This window comes from Esox lucius, chromosome 11 (assembly GCF_011004845.1).
Source record: "Esox lucius isolate fEsoLuc1 chromosome 11, fEsoLuc1.pri, whole genome shotgun sequence".
Lineage (NCBI taxonomy): Eukaryota > Metazoa > Chordata > Actinopteri > Esociformes > Esocidae > Esox > Esox lucius.
In genome coordinates, this window is record NC_047579.1 from 22,595,377 (window position 1) to 22,615,877 (window position 20,501).

General features: G+C 48.3%; 1 protein-coding gene across 5 annotated transcripts in view; it reads left to right on the forward strand.

The window, feature by feature from the left end:
- Positions 1-20,470, forward strand: part of crebbpb (CREB binding protein b) — a 56,622-nt gene extending 36,152 nt beyond the window's left edge. Inside the window, exons 6-31 of one of the 5 annotated variants that reach the window (XM_020051050.3) lie at positions 277-537; positions 1,442-1,526; positions 1,857-1,994; positions 2,186-2,303; positions 2,435-2,621; positions 2,726-2,788; positions 3,211-3,332; positions 3,856-4,047; positions 4,159-4,476; positions 6,029-6,205; positions 6,332-6,527; positions 8,963-9,081; positions 10,056-10,295; positions 10,902-10,990; positions 12,945-13,055; positions 13,171-13,227; positions 13,769-13,846; positions 13,971-14,038; positions 14,190-14,340; positions 14,655-14,801; positions 14,923-15,036; positions 15,154-15,319; positions 15,653-15,820; positions 16,004-16,162; positions 16,265-16,546; positions 17,066-20,470. In XM_020051050.3, the coding sequence (XP_019906609.3) occupies positions 277-537; positions 1,442-1,526; positions 1,857-1,994; positions 2,186-2,303; positions 2,435-2,621; positions 2,726-2,788; positions 3,211-3,332; positions 3,856-4,047; positions 4,159-4,476; positions 6,029-6,205; positions 6,332-6,527; positions 8,963-9,081; positions 10,056-10,295; positions 10,902-10,990; positions 12,945-13,055; positions 13,171-13,227; positions 13,769-13,846; positions 13,971-14,038; positions 14,190-14,340; positions 14,655-14,801; positions 14,923-15,036; positions 15,154-15,319; positions 15,653-15,820; positions 16,004-16,162; positions 16,265-16,546; positions 17,066-19,411 (6,152 nt within the window). In that variant the 3' untranslated portion in view covers positions 19,412-20,470. The remainder of the gene's footprint in view (positions 1-276; positions 538-1,441; positions 1,527-1,856; positions 1,995-2,185; positions 2,304-2,434; positions 2,622-2,725; positions 2,789-3,210; positions 3,333-3,855; positions 4,048-4,158; positions 4,477-6,028; positions 6,206-6,331; positions 6,528-8,962; positions 9,082-10,055; positions 10,296-10,901; positions 10,991-12,944; positions 13,056-13,170; positions 13,228-13,768; positions 13,847-13,970; positions 14,039-14,189; positions 14,341-14,654; positions 14,802-14,922; positions 15,037-15,153; positions 15,320-15,652; positions 15,821-16,003; positions 16,163-16,264; positions 16,547-17,065) is intronic. The other 4 variants (XM_029123135.2, XM_029123134.2, XM_029123136.2 and 1 more) reach the window with 4 other exon arrangements.
- Positions 20,471-20,501: the final 31 nt, after the last annotated feature.

Consider the following 20,501-nt stretch of genomic DNA (forward strand, 5'->3'; position numbering starts at 1 on the left):
CATTGTTATAATACTCAGTACGGTAAAAAAAACAACACCCTCAGACAGTTTTGTTGGTCAGCCGACACCGTTCCTTTTTCTCAGACGGGAAGCAATGTAGTGTGATTCCAATCCTCTGCTGCCTGTATCCTCCACCCAAAACGATGTATAGTAGGTTTTAGTTTCTGTCTACTCTTCTTCGTTCAATTCGTTAAAAACATTCCTTACCGGGGTGATCGAAGTGACTGTATTGTCAAAGCAGCATGTCGTAAAAAAAAGTATCTGTTTCCGTTTCAGCGATGCTGGGTTCTCCCGGCGCCAGCCTGCAGAGTGCCATCAGTGCCACGGTGGGCGCGGGCCCTCCTGGCGGTTCCCCGGGTTCCTCCATGAACAGCGGCGGTGCCAGCAGTGGCCACATCGACCCCAGCTCCATGCAGCGGGCCTACGCCGCCCTGGGACTCCCCTACGGCAACCAGGCCCCAGCCCAGGGTGGACCTGGGGGGCAGAACACCACCCCGGCCGGGCAGCACCAACAGCTGCGCTCCATCAATGCTCTAGGTACTGGGCTGAACATGGGGGGGGGGGGGGGGGGGTAGTAGTAATGTTAGCACGAGTTTAGAGAGTCACTGACTGAGATCACAGGTAGAACTAGGGGAACGATGGTCCGCTGGATGTGGAAGTCTGAAGCCAGCGTTATTTTCCACCCCCCAGCGGGAGGGGAAGCCCAGTGGATGGGTGGATTATAGACAGGAGAGAGATGTTTTCTGATCAGTGAAACTTTCTATCTCAATACAGTCTTCTGCTCCTAAACAGAATATGTTAAGAGTGGACTATGTTTTGCCTTATTCCATTGTTTAGGAGTGCAAGCTGAGTTTAGTGGACACATGCATGCTAAAACGTGCCAATTGGGTCTCGCCAGATCATGCTTGTCTCTACATTTCTAGCTACTTCCCACTTGACTTCAGTAGCCTCCAATTGGAAGCAGCAGTGTGTGGTTAATCTTGCTTAAATGATACAAAGTTTTGAGAAGGTTACCACAGCAACAGTCCATCTGTTATTTCTGTATGTCCAGCTGAATATTTTTGCATGAGAACCATTTTATTCATGAACATTATTTATTATCAGTAAAACACTCATGTGTGGTGTGCATTTTCATGGCTGGACAGTGTCGTTGGTGGAGGCCAAGTTACTGTATTATTCAAAACTTTAAGACATTTGGATTGGGTTTGATACATGAAGTTGTTTCAAATAATATTAAAAAAAATAATTGGCCATTAGAGTCTGTAAATATTTAATTCCCAGACATTGGCTACGTGAAAACACTTCATTTGTCGTTGTCTTGACTGGTTCATTCATTTTGGTGTAGGTAAAGGGCTCGTCTGGAAGAGCCTCATGTACAGTACGGTGTAGTTAGTGGTCAGGGTTCATGTGGTCTTAATGCTGACTGGTTGGCTGTTCCCAGGCAACATGAACATGTCCGGAGGAATGGGTGTGCCTTCAGACGCTGGCATGCACTCTGACTCGTCGCTACCCTCGTCACTCAACAAGTGAGTCTGCTTGCCCATTGGAGTCTCCTAGTCTTTAACCCGCCTCCTTTTTTCAAAGCCGATAACTGTATTATATGCGTATTATTTTACATGTGATTAAATAATAGAAGACCGTCGATAACTGTATTATATGCGTATTATTTTATGTGATTAAATAATAGGAGACCATCGATAGCTGTATTACATGCGTATTATTTTACATGTGATTAAATAATAGAAGACTGTCGATAACTACATTAGCCCTCTTTAGTCACAGAGGATATACAGCCGTTTTCCACATAGACACCATATCTAGGCCATCTCTCACATCCTACATTTCCCTCCCTCCAGTCAGCTGATGTCAGACGGGCCGGGCACAGGGGGCATGGGCAACCTCCCCGGTGCCAACCCTCTGTCTGCCACGGGGGTGAGGAAGGCGTGGCACGAGCACGTCACTCAGGACCTGCGCACCCACCTGGTGCACAAACTGTGAGTAGAGCCTTCCCTGACCTCCGCCACCAAATCCGCCGCCACCATGACCGTCAGGGTCGCGTGGTTGGGCGGACCACTGGGCCCGGGCCGTCACGTTCGCCTTAGGGCGTCGTTACGGAAGTCCGGGCCATTGGCAGGGTACTGAGACGGTCTTATTGACTATCCCTTCTCATGCTGTCCCCCTCCAGTGTACAAGCCATATTCCCCACCCCCGACCCGGCAGCACTGAAGGACAGGCGCATGGAGAACCTGGTGGCGTACGCCCGCAAGGTGGAGGGGGACATGTACGAGTCAGCCAACAGCAGGGTAGGTCCCACGGCTGACAGCATGTTGAAACTCCTGTGGCCTCATCCTTGACATCCAATGGCCCCATTCTGGCCTTTCACAAAGCCATGGGCGCTTACGCTGGGTTTCACTTCCTACCCCCCACCCTACAGGACGAGTATTATCACTTCCTGGCGGAGAAGATCTATAAGATCCAGAAGGAGCTGGAGGAGAAGAGGCGCTCGCGGCTTCAGAAGCAGCCTGGCCCCTTAGCAGGGGGGCCCCAAGGGGTCCAGCAGCAGGCCGGCATGGCCCCGCAACTCAACGCCATGGGCCAAGGCCAGGCCGCACGACCAGCCAGTGAGTATTCTCCCTGTTTGAGGCTGTTGTCTTAGTGACCAGGCATTGGTCTAATTTCTACCTCCTCATTGTTCTGATCCTCCTCTGATCCTCCTCTCCCCCAGATGGACCTGTGCCTATGCCTAACGTGCCAAATCAGATCATGCCCCGCATGCAAGTGTCTCAAGGTAACTGTCCTCCACCTAGACCCTTTCATTCATTCACACTCATCTGCTCGCTGTCCTCCCCATGGTGACCAGTTGGCTCTTTAACAGGCTTTAGATCCGGGTTAACTAGTCCTGGAGGAGAGACGTACTGACTGGTTCTACCTGCTCTTCCTAATCTGAATTAGTTCATGATGGGATGAAAACCAGAAGGGTTTAGGTTCTCCAGGAGTAGTACATCACTAATACAGTTTCCTCACCAACCTGTGACTTCCAAACATGTTTGTTTGTGTGCTTGCATTATTAGTGCAAATGAACACGTTGGAGAAACGTTCTAATGACCTGGCTCCTAAATGACTCCGACTCCTCAGAGCATAGGGTAATTAATTACATCTCAGAGGGCTGCCTACACGACTCTAATAGGATGTGTGTCCTGTCCCCCACAGGAATCAATCAATTCAACCCCATGGCGATGCAGAATGTGCAGATTTCCCAGGCGCCCATGGGGACCCGAGCCGCTTCCCCCATGAACCACCCGCAGCAGATGAACATGGGCTCTGTCCCAGCGGTGAGACGTCCTCCACATTCACCCTAAACCCCCTCATTTATCTCCTCGTCTCTGCACCCTGCCTCGCTCCCTGCCCTGTCCTACCCCCCCCCCCCCCCCCCCCCCCCCCCCGCGCGCGCGCGCGCGCGCGCGCACACACACACACACACACACACACGTTGCTCTGAATGGTGGACAATTGAATGGAGGAGAGGGACTCTGGTCTCTTGTTTGATTCTCCCCTTGGTCTATAACTAGGCGTTTCTTAAATGGGCTCTGCTGGGTTTTGTCCGTTAAGTGAATTTGTCCTGTTTAATATTCCTCTACTTCTGCCTTTTCATCCGTCTCTGCCTTGTGGTTTTTAATCAATGCTGTTTATTGGTTGATTATGCCCCAGGCCTTCCATATGGAGTGTTGTCGGGTTGGCTTGCCCCCCCCCCCACACCATTTAGATGTCTGTTTTGTTTTCCTTGGCATTGACTCAATGTGGCGCGGTTGCCTCCCTTTCTAATGTGTGTCTCTGCCTTTTCTTCTCGTTCCCCAGATGGGCATGTCCCCGTCCAGGATGCCCCAGGCGCAAGGCATGATGGGCCAGCACGCTAACAGCATGGTGGGCCAGACGGCTAATCAGAGCCAGTTCCTGCCCCAGAGCCAGTTCCCCCCCAGCGCTGCCCCTGGAGGGATGGGGGTCGGCAACATGGGCCCCATGGGCCAGTCACAGGCAGCTGTCACTCAGGTGAGGAGGGAAAACACAATGATGTGGTTAGTCTTTGCTGGCAGTTCAGCGTATTGTGGTGTTAGAATATGCCTGCGTCTGATGGGGTGTGAATATCCGGTCTCCCTCCAGCAGCAGCAGAACTCCAACCTGAACGCCCTGAGCTCCCTGGGCCCCCAGCCCCCCCTGCCCCGCGCCACCCCGCCGCCCAACGCCTCAGCTAACTTGCAGCAGCTCCAGCACCCCCACCAGCCCCCTCAGCAGTCGCCGTCCTCCACCCCGACCCACGTCCCCAGCGGCAGCCTCCCCGCCCGACCGCCCTCCACCCTGGGCATGCAGTCCCCAGCCGCCCCCTCCCAGCCCCTCACGCCCCTGCAGCATCAGCCGCCAGGGACTCCCAGCCAGATGCAGCAGCCCAGCTCGGTGCAGCCGCAGCCCCCCAGCACGCCGGTGAGACAACCGCTGAGGAATAACTCCTATATCCACTCCTTGTGTGTCTGCTCACTAGATGTTTTATGGTTAGACTACAAGGGTTGACAGCGTTTCCCCTACATTTTTTTCCCAATGGGGGACAGGGGTGGTGCGCCAACAGGCTCACTTCAACAACACAAAAGGCTTGATGTGTGAAATGCTACAAATTTATTTTTTATATATGGCAAAAACGTCCTCCCTCTCCACCAGTCTCTCAAGCTTGTCAACTTTATTTTCTTAACATTATTTGACAATACTTTCTTAATATAATTCCCTAATAATAACCTAAGTTATCTCAAGGAATTGCCTCTCAGACTCTTAATAAAAGCAACAGGCTATGAGCAAATGAGGCAATATGTATTCCATGTACGGTATAAAACTGTGTTGGACAGGGGTTAAAGAGGGGGTAGAAAATGTATTTTTGCTGGATGTAGCACACACACTGCCCCATGATTTCCCATTATATTTGTAACTTTACAAACACTCCTAAGTATTTCCTACAATACACTCACCACGGCACTGAATACGTTTCCTGTAGAAACCATCCCTTGTACATTATAATGCGGGGAGGGGTGGAAGAAAAGAGGGTTTCATTTTTTTTTTTATGAACACAATCCCTCTCTAAAGCTAATGAGCACAGGCAGATTAATAACAGTTATGATATAAAAGTAGGATTATTCTTATGTCAAGTATTATTTAATAAGTATTTTTGTTTTGTTTAAAACATTTCTGTGCAGTTTTGCCTTTGAAAATTTACACCCTACATATTATACAGCTCTGGAGAGACTACTGCATCTTTTTCATTCCTTTCCAAAAAGGTTGATGGGCCAATTGTAGGTCTTATTTTTGCTGCCAAATCTCTAGCCTGTATGACACTTGTCTTTTGTAACTGATTGTCGCTATCGAGTTGTGACCGTTAGCTTGCAAGCTACTTTCTTTGGTTTTCGCTCAGACGATGGCTACCTTATTTTCATCAATGTGACCGCCACTTAATGATAGTTCAACCCCAACGAGTGCATTAATACAGACATAGCCAGTTGCGTTTCTCTGACTTCACTCGGTAGCTTGAAACTCCGAACATCGGGTGCAGGACACAGTTGCTGTTTGCTGATGCGATAGTAAACTGCGCTCAGCTTGGTAAAAGTTTTTCTGTGGATGCACTTTACAGATTGGCAGTGCCCTGCTCTGATTACAATAAGAGGGAATCACTGGTGGAGTTTACAGATACATGCCAATTCTGATCTCCTACTAATTGATCTGTTCGATAACGGTACAGGTGGAAGAAAGGTCAGCACTGAGCCTTTACCAAGCCAAAGTTGTGATGAAAGCACCCATTGCTACTTTTATTACACCTTGATGCTATTGTGGAACTTTTCCTCATTCAGAACAATGTACTGAAGCGACAGAGTACTTGGAGTAATAATAAAGTTTAAATAAGCAGGCAGTACGGTGTTGATTTCACCTGAAGGCTCTGAATGACTTTTAATGACATTGTTATAATATTGGTATACACCCCTATCTTCCCCTCCAGCTGTCCCATTCGGCGGCCAGTATAGATAACCGTGTGCCCACCCCGGGCTCTGTGGCCGAGGTCCATTCACAGCAGGCCCTGCCGGACACAGCCCAAACGGAGCCCAAAGCTGAGCTCAAAGACGAGGACGATGACTGTGGCTCGGGAAAGAAGCAGCCCAGTGACTTCAAAATGGAGGTCAGCCAGAATATTATATATACTATCAACAAAGATCTAGGAGTATGAACTCCTATTATTTATTTCTGAGTGTAGTGTCCTCTATTTATTTCAAGTGCGCACTCTAAATGTAGCTCTGCCCCTTAGCAGGACGAAGACACAAAAGACACCAAACCCCTCATGGTCAAGAAGGAGGAGCCGGACGGGGTGGAGCCAAAGCAAGAGCCAATGGAGACAAAGATGGAGAAGAAGCCGGAGATAAAGACAGAACCCAAAGAGGAGGAGGAGGGAGGTGCCATCAGCACAGCTGTGTCCACCTCTCCCAACCAGAACCGCAAAAAAAGTAAGAACTGAATTTTAATTGAACTGTACTTTTACAGCCTTGATTTTCTCATGATTTGTTTCTGAGGACGCCCCCTACCCCCCCCCCCCCCCCCCCAGCTTTTAATTAGTTATACCTACAGCCACATAAAAAAAATTATACTTACATCCATGTTTTTTTTCTGAAACTGTGGTATTACATGCACTCCGTAGCCAATTGTTTCTATGGCCACCATCTAGAACCAGATGGGACCCCTGCTTGCATCTAGTACAGCCTGAATTATTTGGGCCATGGTGGTCTGCTTTAGTAGCCCACCTTCCCCGATGTGGTGGTCTGCTTTAGTAGCCCACCTTCCCCGATGTGGTGGTCTGCTTTAGTAGCCCGCCTTCCCCGATGTGGTGGTCTGCTTTAGTAGCCCGCCTTCCCCGATGTGGTGGTCTGCTTTAGTAGCCCACCTTCCCCGATGTGGTGGTCTGCTTTAGTAGCCCGCCTTCCCCGATGTGGTGGTCTGCTTTAGTAGCCTGTCATCCAAGATGTGGTGGTCTGCTTTAGTAGCCTGTCATCCAAGATGTGGTGGTCTGCTTTAGTAGCCTGTCATCCAAGATGTGGTGGTCTGCTTTAGTAGCCGCCTTCCCCGATGTGGTGGTCTGCTTTAGTAGCCGCCTTCCCCGATGTGGTGGTCTGCTTTAGTAGCCTGTCATCCAAGATGTGGTGGTCTGCTTTAGTAGCCGCCTTCCCCGATGTGGTGGTCTGCTTTAGTAGCCTGTCATCCAAGATGTGGTGGTCTGCTTTAGTAGCCTGTCATCCAAGATGTGGTGGTCTGCTTTAGTAGCCGCCTTCCCCGATGTGGTGGTCTGCTTTAGTAGCCTGTCATCCAAGATGTGGTGGTCTGCTTTAGTAGCCGCCTTCCCCGATGTGGTGGTCTGCTTCAGTAGCCCCTCCCAAGGACTGACCAGATGAGTGTGATGACATGCTGTTGTGTGCGTCACTCATATATTGAGCTGTTAATCGCTTGTCTTTGACTGGGTGTTTTTTTGTTTGTTGCCCCATTCTCTGTGAATCCTTAGACACAGTTGTACGTGACCAGGAGGGTTGTCGTCTCTGGGAACCTGGAATCAAAAACTCCTGTGCCAACAGTCATACCACACGCTAAGATATATCGGTCACCCATTATAGCATTCAAACAAGCAGTAACTGAATGCCTTTCTGCCTTGCTTTATATAGCTAGCCACGACTACAGGACTCACTGTCAGTAGGAGGGATCTATGTTATTTAACCAAGTGATTTATGTAATGAACTGGCTATTGTAAACGTAGAGCGGCATATATTGTGTATTGGCACATATTGGCGCAAAACTTACATCATTATATATTAACATTTATATATGAAATTAATGGCGGTATATTTTTGTATATCTATGTCATCAATATAATCATAACATTTACTTAACACAACCTTTTTTGTTTTATATACTGATTAAGTATATAAATTATTATAAGTAATTGTTATTTGTATTTTCATTTTTGAATATTTTTTTTAACTCTAATGATATTTATTGAATTATCATCCAGCTCTAGAACAGAATCAATCTTGATCTTTTCATTACATTGTCATGGAAAACATCAGTACATTAAACCCTCATAAACTCATCCCTGACCCCAGCATTTCAGTGATTTAGCACGCAGTGCAGTTCATCATTCTACTGCTGTCAGGTGTTACATCAATGAAGACAAGTGAGCCAGTGGCTTCCAAACATGCCCAACAACACCCCCTTACTTTTTTCCTTCTCTACACTTTTTCCTTTTGTTAGTATTTTTCTTTTGTCTACAATACCTTTTTCCAAAACTTCCAAAACTCTTTGGTAATTTTTAGGCCTTCCTATTTTTCTTTCAAGCATTCTGTGAATGCTAGTGGCTTACATTCACACCTACCTCCTAGAAAATGTTGGTAATCTGTTTGAAAGTTCTTTGTTTTTTCTTCATAATGGTCAGCCTCTCTTTGGTCAAACACTATAGACGTCTTCCTTGAGCCAACCCGTGAACAAAACAGTTGATTTCATCATGCCTGGAGTTTTGGCCATGCCTCTGATCCATTTGGGATTCATTTGCATCATAATGGCCAGCTTGGCATTGACATTTCTTTGGTCCTCGGGTTGACACACACCGGCTACCTACTCCCAATGCAAAAAACTTGACAGCTCTCTTGTGCATGTGCTAATGATGCCAACGCACCTGCCAGATTAGATGCAGCTGTGAAGCCAATTGTCCAATTACGCAACACAATATTTTTGTTTCAAATCCAAAGGGGTGGAATACAGAAACAATGTGTGTTACTTTCCTGTGCTGTATGCTCTTTTCCAGATGCAATTTAGTCTTAAGTGCCTTGATCAAGGGCTCATGGAGATTTGGATTTCTGGACCTGCATTTTAACCTCTATGCTCTCTGTCCTCCCTGCAGTTTTTAAACCTGAGGAGCTGCGCCAGGCCCTGATGCCCACACTAGAGGCCCTCTACAGGCAAGACCCAGAGTCTCTGCCCTTCAGACAGCCTGTCGACCCCATGCTACTCGGGATCCCTGTGAGTGGACACGCATACGCCTATTGGACACACCCAGGGATATTCTACATCTTTCATGCTGATTCCGTGTTGGAAAATGATCTGTGAAATTGACTCAGTACTGAATTGTATATGCAGATTCCATAGATACAATGTTGCTCAATTACGATTAAAGATCCGTCCCATAACCAAGTCCATGTGATAACTATCAGAACACAATGCAGTTTTCATTGTAGATTTAATTTCTCATTATCAGTATCACTCACACTAATACAGTACCCTCATTATCCTTGGCGTCAGTGTAGTGTCAATTTGATGCTCTACCTTTTACACCAGAAACCCACCAACAGTGTAGTGTCAATTTGACGCTCTACCTTTTACACCAGCAACCCACCAACAGTGTAGTGTCAATTTGACGCTCTACCTTTTACACCAGAAACCCACCAACAGTGTAGTGTCAATGTGACCGTCTACGTTTTACACCAGCAGCCCACCAACAGTGTAGTGTCAATGCAACGCCTTACCTTTTACACCAGAAACCAACCATCAGTGTGGTGTCAATTTGACGCTCTACCTTTTACACCAGAAACCCACCAACAGTGTAGTGTCAATTTGACACTCTACCTTTTACACCAGCAACCCACCAACAGTGTAGTGTCAATTTGACGCTCTACCTTTTACACCAGAAACCCACCAACAGTGTAGTGTCAATGTGACCGTCTACGTTTTACACCAGCAGCCCACCAACAGTGTAGTGTCAATGCAACGCTCTACCTTTTACACCAGAAACCAACCATCAGGTTTCCCTCATTATTTCACTTCAAAAGATTGAATGAACTGACATGTCTTCCATGGAGAGTTCAACCTCAGGCAGTATAACAGCTTTCATTTCTTTCAAAAGAAGCCTTCCTTCTACGGCTGATGGTGGTGTTCCCTCGTAACCGTATCTCATTGATTTTGCTGGATAGTGATTTAATAAATCTCCATCCTTCCAGGACTACTTTGACATCGTAAAGAAGCCTATTGACCTGTCCACCATAAAGCGTAAGCTGGACACAGGTCAGTACCAGGAGCCCTGGCAGTATGTGGATGACATCTGGCTGATGTTCAACAATGCCTGGATCTACAACCGCAAGACGTCCCGCGTCTACAAGTACTGCACCAAGCTGGCCGAGGTGTTCGAGGCCGAGATCGACCCGGTCATGATGAGCCTCGGCTACTGCTGCGGCCGGAAGGTGAGGTGGAGGTGTAGTGCTGATTGGGTCATCCAGCGGTGTGCATATGAGTAGTGCGTAGTAGGGAGCGCTGTGATGAGAAGAAACATCCACTCTGTGTACGTAATCGTTTCGCCATTGGCGCTTTTCCAGGACCAACAAAAAGGGTTTGGGCTGTATTTATTATTGTTATTCAGAAAATTAACTGAAAGTTACTTGGGGATTTGAAAAATGTGACTTTGGACCCCTTTTGTATAATTTCTACGTTGCTATTGTTTGATCAAATCACTTTCTGGCAAAGATAATTTAATTAAATGGAGGTTTCAGTGTCCATTATTCAATCACTTTCTGTAAAAAGATAATATAATTAGCAACGTTTTTGAAATGCAAATGACAGCAACAAAGGTTAGGCACCTCTGTCCTATGTGAGCCCAAATAAGATCACTGCATAGTGAGTATGGGGCTATTGGGGGATTAAGCCTGAACCTTTGATTATCAGTGAATACCTGGGAACCAGGCAGTTTGAGGACTTTAAGTGTGTAAATGGTGAACAATGTTGAAATGGATTGGTGCTGATAGTGTTTTTGCTTTGGTGTTGACCAACCCTTTCTCCCCATTCTTTGGCAGTATGAGTTCTCACCCCAGACCCTGTGCTGCTATGGCAAGCAGCTGTGCACCATCTCCAGAGACGGCACCTACTACAGTTACCAGAACAGGTAGGACCACATGCTGGGCAGAAACCAGGGTGAAGTAGGCAGGGTTGGTGCTACTTAGAAGGAAGGAGAGAGAATGGGATGATGTATGCTATTTCATGTGGAGAGTTTGGCTACATGAAACACAATGAAACACATTATCAGAGTTTTCTGAGATTTGTCTACAAATTTGATGGCACATACTGCATAATAAATACTGCAAGTCTTACATGGTGTCCAGTAAAGTGTAGCTTACATTGGCAGGGTCTTGGGTTTCCCTGCAGGACAGATGTGCTTCAATATCAGCACCACTGCTCCCCCTGGTGTTAAGTAGTTGTTAATGCGTGTCATCTCACAGGCTCCGCCCCCCATTTCCAAGATTCTGCTTTGGGAAGTAAAAACAGCTTTTTATTTTCCCCATACACATTTCAACAAATATGCTGGTTTTTCGTGATTCAGAATGTGTGGCAGGAACCACAATCTTAGTGAACCATTTATTCAAAGATATGGAGAAAACTGAAATGGTTGTTTTGCGATCCTTTTCTCTGTCTTGTCATGTTTTTGTAATGTTTTCAATTAATGGTTTTCCCCACATTTTTCTGTACTTATTCAATGTTTGGGAGCACAATTTCCAGCAGTCTTGTCCAAATGTGTATTGGGAAAAATGACTGGCCATTTCACTTCCTGGACTATTGGGGAGTGTGAGCCTTTATTGCATCTATTCAAATGAATCGCAGTGGCATAAAGTACAGTTATTCTTAGCAAAACCCAATGAAGTCCACTTTCATATTTTCTGCAACCAGGTTCCACAAAAAAGTTTTACCAAATAGTGAACCGATCAGAAAATGAGGTTCCTCGGGTTGCTCATGCCTGTGCTGTGTTCTGGGTACCTACAGAACGTGTTTATATTAGAGTCAGGTAGCAGATGCTCTTATATCCACAGCTAGTATTCACAATGCTTTTCAGAGCTGTAGTGCTGGGACCTGAGGTGTTCTAGCGCTATAAGCCTCTTCCTCAAAAATGCATGTAAAGGTGTGAGCATGCGTTCAATTCCATCCCATGGCTATTCCAGCACATTCTCCCCTCTCCTACCTGGCCTGATGAAAACAGGAAGAAAGTGTAGAACCAAGAGGAGGGAGGGCCTCCCTTTGGACTTTTAGATCATACTGATGGACAATGTGCAAACAACGTTGTCCCGATTTTTGCCACCTGAGATGCTTTGAGAACCCTGTCCCAGTGCTGGCATGACCATCGTTATCGTTTGATGTAATCCATACCCATCCTGTAACTAATGCTTCATGTGGTGAGTTGGAGGGACTGAGTAGTTCAGAAAAGTAGCCGACCTGGTCAACGGCTCATATAAGCCTGGTAAATCAACCTCTTCAAGTGGGCCTTATTAGGAGTGGCCATACAGTTTTCTGAGTTACCCACTGAGTAAAGTATTTGTCATTTAATTTTAGCAGATTGGCTTCCTTGGCAGCTTCTTATCGGGAATCTCAGCTTGTTACCTAGCAACAATAACCCTTAGCTCTTGAACATAAGTTAACCGTAACTCCAGAAATCTGTAATTAATTTAGAAGTTTTGCCAGAGGTCTTAGCTGTGTGATTTTATACCCAGGGGTTTATAGTGTTCCAGGTCTCTAAGCCTGAGCTGGCAGAAGCGAACCAGCCCACAGTTAGGGGATCTGTTTTAGAATTGGCAACATTAACACATTGGTTTGTATGGCCAACACAATTGGCGTGTGGTTTCTTTTGAATTGACCGTGTCATCATCATTACGATGTCCACTAACCTGCTCTACCTTCGCCCTGCCCCCCCCCCCCCCCCCCCCCGTGTCTGCTTGTCTCTGCCCGTCTGCCCCGCCGCATCATCGCCTGTGTTGTGCTGTGCCAATCCATTCCTCCAACCCCCCCCCACCCACCCGGTGCCGGTTTGCCAACTTGCCCTGTGCTGCTGCTACTGCTTCTGTGTGCTTCAGCTCACCCAAATATGGCCTTGTTGCCGACAGGTACCACTTCTGTGAGAAGTGCTTCAATGAGATCCAGGGCAACAGCGTCACCCTGGGAGATGACCCGGCACAGTCGCAGACGTAAGTGTTTCGGCAAAGTGTGACAGTGATGGTTGGATTCAGATTAGGGCCGTATGTTGTGGGGAATCCAAGGAACTAATAGTAACTAGTCCAACATTGTCTCTCCATCCATCAGTATGATATCTAAAGAACAGTTTGAAAAGAAGAAAAATGACATGCTGGACCCTGAACCGTGAGTACAAGATTGCCTTTACAGAACATATAATTGTATTATACTTGTTGCTCTTTTTATGCTGTTTTAAAGCAGCTAGATCAGTTGGCTGAGACGTGTCTTGGTACTGAGTTGTGCCTTGTATAACATGTACCTCCATATTGGATTCATTTGACGCATCCTGGACAATTATAATGGTCTGGAGCTTAGTTAGGTGTCATCAAACAAATGAAATCAATGGTCCTTTGATGGTGAATGTCCTGTTCTCTTGCTCAGTTTTTTATTTAAGCACATATTGGGAGATAAGAATGAAGACTGCCATTGACACCTTGGCTGGCCCAAAAGTGTTTAGAATTCAGTGTAAATTCTAAAGACATCTTGCATAACCAACGACAATATGTTCAGTCACTCAGGTTTATTTCTGTCAATTTATTTTTTATTTAAAGGAGAGCAAATTGTCCTGGGGTCAGTTCTGTTTCAATAGTCATAAGGCTGTCTAGTCAGTCAACTGTATCCAACATTTCTTCTGCAATATAATTAATTCTCTCCCCCACTCCCACAGGTTTGTTGAATGTAAAGACTGTGGACGCAAAATGCACCAGATCTGTGTGTTGCACTATGATGTCATCTGGCCTTCGGGGTAAGACTTGGTCTGGTGTTTCCCCGTTACAGACTGACGCCCCCAAATGTCCACACTTCTGGTGTTTGGGACCAATGTTGAACATCAGCAAACTTTTTGACACGTACTCTCATCTTCCCCTCAGCTTTATTTGTGACAACTGTCTGAAGAAGTCCGGAAAGTCGAAAAAGGAGAACAAGTTTGCCGCCAAAAGTATGTTTAAGCTGGCGGAATAACGGCCACGATCCGAGTAGATTCACAGTCATAGACCCATTCTGATATGCCTGGAACTTGGGATTATTAAAGTGCTTTGACATGATCTGTGTCTGTGTGATAACTCCCTATTTGATTGTATCTGTCTCAGGGCTTCAGACAACGAAGTTGGGAACATACATCGAGGACCGGGTGAATAAGTATTTGAAGAGGCAGAACCACCCGGAGGCAGGGGAGGTGTTTGTACGAGTGGTGGCCAGCTCTGACAAAACAGTTGAGGTCAAACCTGGCATGAAATCCAGGTAATGAAGGACTACAGCTGGTGCAACAATGATACAGCTTTTACCTGCATCTAGGTTGCATTCATTAGTCACCCAAACGGACTGAAAGCACAAGTTTATCCAATAATAAAAGCTTCTTTGCAAAACGTGCACTAATGAATTTGGCATCAACCCCTGTAAAACGTTTTCTTCAAGTCAGAGGTGAATTAGAGTGATTAGAACTTCCATGTGGCGGTGAGACCGCTATCATTGATGTTCCTTTGCTGGTGGCTGAGGTCTATTCACTTATACTATGTAAAGCGTTAAATAAATGATTCATTACTGCCCCCACCCAGGTTTGTAGACACGGGTGAGATGCAGGAGAGCTTCCCATACAGAACCAAAGCACTTTTTGCGTTTGAGGAGATTGACGGTGTGGATGTGTGTTTCTTCGGCATGCACGTCCAGGAGTACGGCTCCGAGTGCGCTTTTCCCAACACCAGGTGAACACTTTAGAACGTAGTCATAACTTCTGAACACTTTACCTGAGTAATTAAATGATTCCCTGCCAGGAGGACCAGGGAACTATAGTAGTTCTTGTAACACTTCTTTTCTTCTTCCTAGACGAGTTTATATATCGTACCTGGACAGTATTCACTTTTTCAAACCCCGGGCGCTGAGGACTGCAGTCTACCATGAGATCTTGATAGGGTACCTGGAGTATGTCAAGAAACTAGGGTGGGTCTTGAAAATCTTCATTTTTCTTTTTTTCTTTATAAGTTCAAACCTGACTAGTGAAATGAGTACATTTCTGACTACTGAAAAGCTGTCTTCTCTTTCCTTGGTCCTGTGCAGGTATGTGTATGGTCACATCTGGGCGTGCCCCCCCAGTGAAGGGGATGACTACATCTTCCACTGCCACCCGCAGGACCAGAAGATCCCCAAGCCCAAGAGACTGCAGGAGTGGTACAGGAAGATGCTGGAGAAGGCCTTCGCTGAGAGGATCCTGCACGACTTCAAGGTGAGGCCCACTGGGCCCCCGGTCCTGTTCATTAAGCCCCAGATGGAAGGCAAATGCACTGGGACACGGCAGGATTATGCTGAACTTAATGATGTTTAGAAATGTTCTTTTTAAATGGTTTCCGTCCTGTGTCCTTATGAAACATACGTTCGCTCCCGTGCTGCCGTCTGAAAAGCTGTATCCCTGGGGTATTCCACAAAACAGGATTGGGAAATTAGCCACTTAGAACTCTCCAAATGATTTTCTTAAAATGTCTGTGTGAGTGGAACTCTGTGGCCCTCCATCTGCCCTGTCTGTGCAGCTTAAGTGAAAAGCTTTGTCTGTGTTGTCTAGGATATCTTCAAGCAGGCCACCGAGGACCGTATCACCAGTGCCAACGAGATGCCCTACTTCGAAGGTGACTTCTGGCCCAACGTGCTGGAGGAGAGCATCAAGGAACTGGAGCAGGAAGAGGAGGAGCGGAAGAAAGAGGAGAACGTGGCCTCCTGTGAGACCCCCGAGGTATGTTGGACTGGGGGGAGGGGAAAGTGGTTGGAGGGATGAGTGCTGGAGTAAAGATGAAGGAATACTTGATAGAAGAGGGTAGATGCTGTTTAATGATCTTGCGGTAGATATGATGTTAGTGTTCCAACTCCTCCACAGCCACTCTTTGGTCCCTGTTGACAATGTTTTGTCTCTCATTAGCACGCTGTCGACAGCAAGAACGCCAAGAAGAAGAACAACAAGAAGACCAATAAAAACAAGAGCAGCGTGAGCCGGGCCAATAAGAAGAAGCCCGGCATGCCCAACGTAGCCAATGACCTGTCCCAGAAGCTGTACTCCACCCTGGAGAAGCACAAGGAGGTGTGTCTTACTCTGTCACTCCACCGCTACACATTATGCAGACAGTAACGCTCGCGTCTTCCTCTCGTGCCTTTGGCCTGACATCTCCCTCCCGGTCCGCAGGTATTTTTCGTCATCCACTTGCACGCCGGGCCCTCTGTCAACACCCTCCCCCCCATTATGGACCCGGACCCTCTACTGACCTGTGACCTGATGGACGGCCGCGACGCCTTCCTCACCCTGGCCCGGGACAAGCACTGGGAGTTCAGCTCTCTGCGCCGGTGCAAGTGGAGCACCATGTGTATGCTGGTGGAGCTCCACAACCAGGGCCAGGACCGCTTCGTCTACACCTGCAACGAGTGCAAACACCACGTGGAGACGCGCTGGCACTGCACCGTCTGTGAGGTAAAGCCAGGGGGTGACGCTGAGCCGTTCGCTCTTAGGACATGGTATCGTCGGCTCAGCGTTCAGACTAAACTAGGTTTTATGTTCATATCGGATATTACCTGGTTTAATTGGGTAGTTTGATATATTGTGTACTCCAGGTGTCGGGGGTTATTAATCCAGCTCCGTTTTAAATGCGTAAAATTAGATAAAGTATGTCAAAATCTAATTTAACTAACGGTTTTGTTACTGGCTTGCATTTTGCTTTTGATGGAGAAACCGGTTTGAAAATAAAAACTGTGCGGCAGTTTGAAAGCTGTTTTGGCGCCAAAATGATTCTTCACTAGCCAAAAGCTTAATTCGTTGTGTGTATATTCTAAGTACATGTTAATGTTGGGTGAGTATTATGCAAATTAGATCATTGCCTAATTGTCAAAGGATTTTAATACATTTTGTACTAAAAGGTAATTGCCTTTTAGTGGAACCATAGAAGTAATGTCATGAGTTAGACTGTGATTAATTGTGCTCTTTGTCTCGCAGGACTTTGATCTATGCATCAACTGCTACGCCTCCAAGGGCCACGAACACAAGATGGTCAAGTGGGGCCTCGGCCTGGACGACGACAGCGGCGGAGCAGGCGGAGCCGGGGGCGAGGCCACCCAGAGCCCCCAAGAATCCCGACGTCTCTCCATCCAGCGCTGCATCCAGTCCCTGGTCCATGCCTGCCAGTGCCGCAACGCCAACTGCTCCCTGCCGTCCTGCCAGAAGATGAAGCGCGTGGTGCAGCACACCAAGGGCTGCAAGAGGAAGACCAACGGCGGCTGCCCGGTGTGCAAGCAGCTGATCGCCCTGTGCTGCTACCACGCCAAGCACTGCCAGGAGAACAAGTGCCCCGTGCCCTTCTGCCTGAACATCAAGCACAAGCTGAGGCAGCAGCAGCTCCAGCATCGCCTCCAGCAGGCCCAGATGATGAGGAGGCGCATGGCCACCATGGCCGGCCGTGGCATGGGGCCCCAGAGCCTGCCGTCGCCCCCTACCTCAGCCACCCCCGGCACCCCCACGTCGGGCGGGCAAACGCCCAACACTCCCACCCACACTCCCCAGCCCTCTATACCCGTCAACCAACCCCAGCAGCAGCAGGCCCCCAACGTGACTGCCGCCATGGCCCAGCAACAGCTAGGCTTCCCCAACAATGGTCGCAACAGCCAGCCGCCGACGCCCGTCCCACAAGGGGGCAAGCCGGGGCCACAGTCTTCCCCTCTGCATCAGGTGCAGTCGCCCCTGCCCAACATATCCCCCCAGCAGCAGCAACAACAACAACAGATGCCCCAACAACAACAACAGCAGCAGCAGCAGCAGTCCCCCCTGCCTGGCATGCAGATGTCCCGACACATCGAGATGGTCTCCAAGGCCAAGCAGCAGCAGCAGGCGCCCCAGTCCTACATGAACATGCCCAACGGTGTTCCCATGAACCACCCCCGCATGGTGGGCCAGATGGGACCCGGGCAGATGCAGCAGATGATGGGGCCCCGGGGGCCCCAGGTGATGCAGGCCATGCAGCAGGGCCAGTGGGGTCCCCAGGGCATGCAGCAGAACACGCTCCAGAACGCTCAGGCTGTCCAGCAGGCTCAGCAGCAAAACCTCCCCCAGCAAGGGGGCCCAATGGCGCCCCAGCAGGTTCAGGGAAACCCTACCCAGCGGCCCATGATGCAGCAGGTCCTCCAGATGCCCGGCGGGGTCCAGATGCCGCCGCAGGGTCCCTCTCAGCAGCAGGGCATGCCCCGGGGCATTCCGGGCAACATCGCCCCCAATGCTCTCCAGGACCTCCTGAGGACGCTAAAGTCCCCCAGCTCACCCCAGCAGCAGCAGCAGGTCCTCAACATCCTCAAGTCCAACCCCCACCTCATGGCCGCCTTCATCAAGCAGCGCACGGCCAAGTACCAGGCCAGCCAGGGACCGGGCCAGCAGCAGCAGAACCCCCAGCAGCAGCAGAACCCTCAGGCCATGCTGGCGGGTCAGGCCGGGATGCAGGCCATGGCTGCCGCCATGCAGGCCGGAGCGGTGCAGCAGAGGCCGGGGATGCCCCCCCAGCAGCAGGCAGTCCCGCAGCAGGGGGGAGGCCCCCAGGGCATGGCCGCCATGGGCCCCCAGGGGCAACAGCTGATGAACGCGGCGGCGCACAACGGCAACTCCCAGCTCTACCGCAGGCAGCTACACCGGATGCAGCAGATGCAGCAACAGGGAGCCATGCCTCAGGGCCACCCGGGCCAGTTTGCCCAGCAACAGGGAGGCGCGCCCAGCTACTCCCAGCTCCGCATGCAGCAGATGGCCATGCAGCAGGGACCCATGGGTCAACTCCCCCCCATGGCCCAGATGGGGCAGCCGGGCATGGGCATGGACGGGCCCCAGGCGCAGAACCTCATCCAGCAGAGGATGCTCCAGCAGCAGCAGCAGATGATGAAGCAGCAGATGGTCTCTCCGGCCCAGGCCAACTCCATGAGTCCCCAGCCCCACATGCTCCAAGGACAGCCCCAGGGAGGAGCACACCTGCCCGGCCAGGCCATGGCCAACACCCTGGGCAACCAAGTCAGGTCCCCGGCCCCGGTTCAGTCGCCTCACCCCCCGTCGCAGCAGCCCCCACATTCCAGCCCCTCGCCCCGGATACAACCCTCGCCCCAGCACGCCAACCTCCACTCCGGCTCGCCCCACCCCGGTCTGGGCGGCCCAATGCCCGGCTCAATGGACCAGGGACACCTGGGCTCAAGCGAGCAGAGCGCCATGCTACCGCAGCTTAATACTCCCAACCGTAGCGGGCTGAGTAATGACTTGAGCATGGTTGGGGATGCCACAGGGGACACACTTGAGAAGTTTGTTGAAGGATTGTAGCATTTTGTGAACAAAAGAGACTCTAAAAGCCTTGTTTTCTGTTTTTCACAAACAACATTTTGTACTGACTGATCTGTAAAAAGTTTCAAAAGAAATGCAAAGAAATGAGTCATGAGGCCTAAGGACTGTGAACGTTTCCTTAACTGCTATGTCCTCCAACAGAGGGATTTGAATAATTATTGCTGTTTAAAGAGGAGAATGAGAAAAAACACAGAATATATTTTTTGGTTCAGACCAGCCATGAAAATAATTTTTCCTGGTCTTTTTGTTTTTAATTTGTTTTTGGTTTTGTTATTTCTTCTCTGGTATGGACTTTTTTAAAGAGAAACCTTCTCAAAACAAAGATCTTTCATTTTATTATTCAATTTTTTATTTTGTACCTTTGCAAAAAAAAAAAGAAATCATAGCATTTTTGTGTTGAGAAGACTAAGATAAATTTGTCTGGGAACTTTTTGTGCCAGGATTTGCCTCTTCGCTCCCTTTTCATTCCTGGCTAATTTATTATTCTAATGTACCATCTTTCAAAAAGGACATGCCTTTGGGAGATACTTATTTTCTTTAAGTACTGCAGACGTTTTTGGGGGGAGATTAACGTATTTGTATAGAGTTAAGAACTATTGCACACAAAAACATCACATTCAGGTGTGCAAAGACTAAGACTCGCACAAACGCTTGTTTTTCCACAGGTGCCGGAATGTTAATTTTCTACTGGCTTGGAGCCGGTGTTTGTCTTTCGGATGTTGGAAATCTTTGTTGCTTTTTTTTTCTCCTTCGATCAAATGATTTCTCATTGAAATCTTTATACCCATGACATAAATGTGGTGGGACTGTACCTGTTGAACTGCTTGCTGATTTGTGCTTAGAGAGCGTTCTGTGCATCTTTTTTCTTCTTGCATTAAACTTGAATTGAGGTGGAACTGTTCTCTATTGTAAATCATGCAGGTGGACAATACTGTAAATATGCAGAAAAAGAATGAATCACTGTACAAACTGGTTAAAAATGACTCATTTCGTACTTATATACCATATTGTTAAATAAACTGTGTGCAAACAGACTCATTATGACTCCTTTGATCATTTATTTTAAATG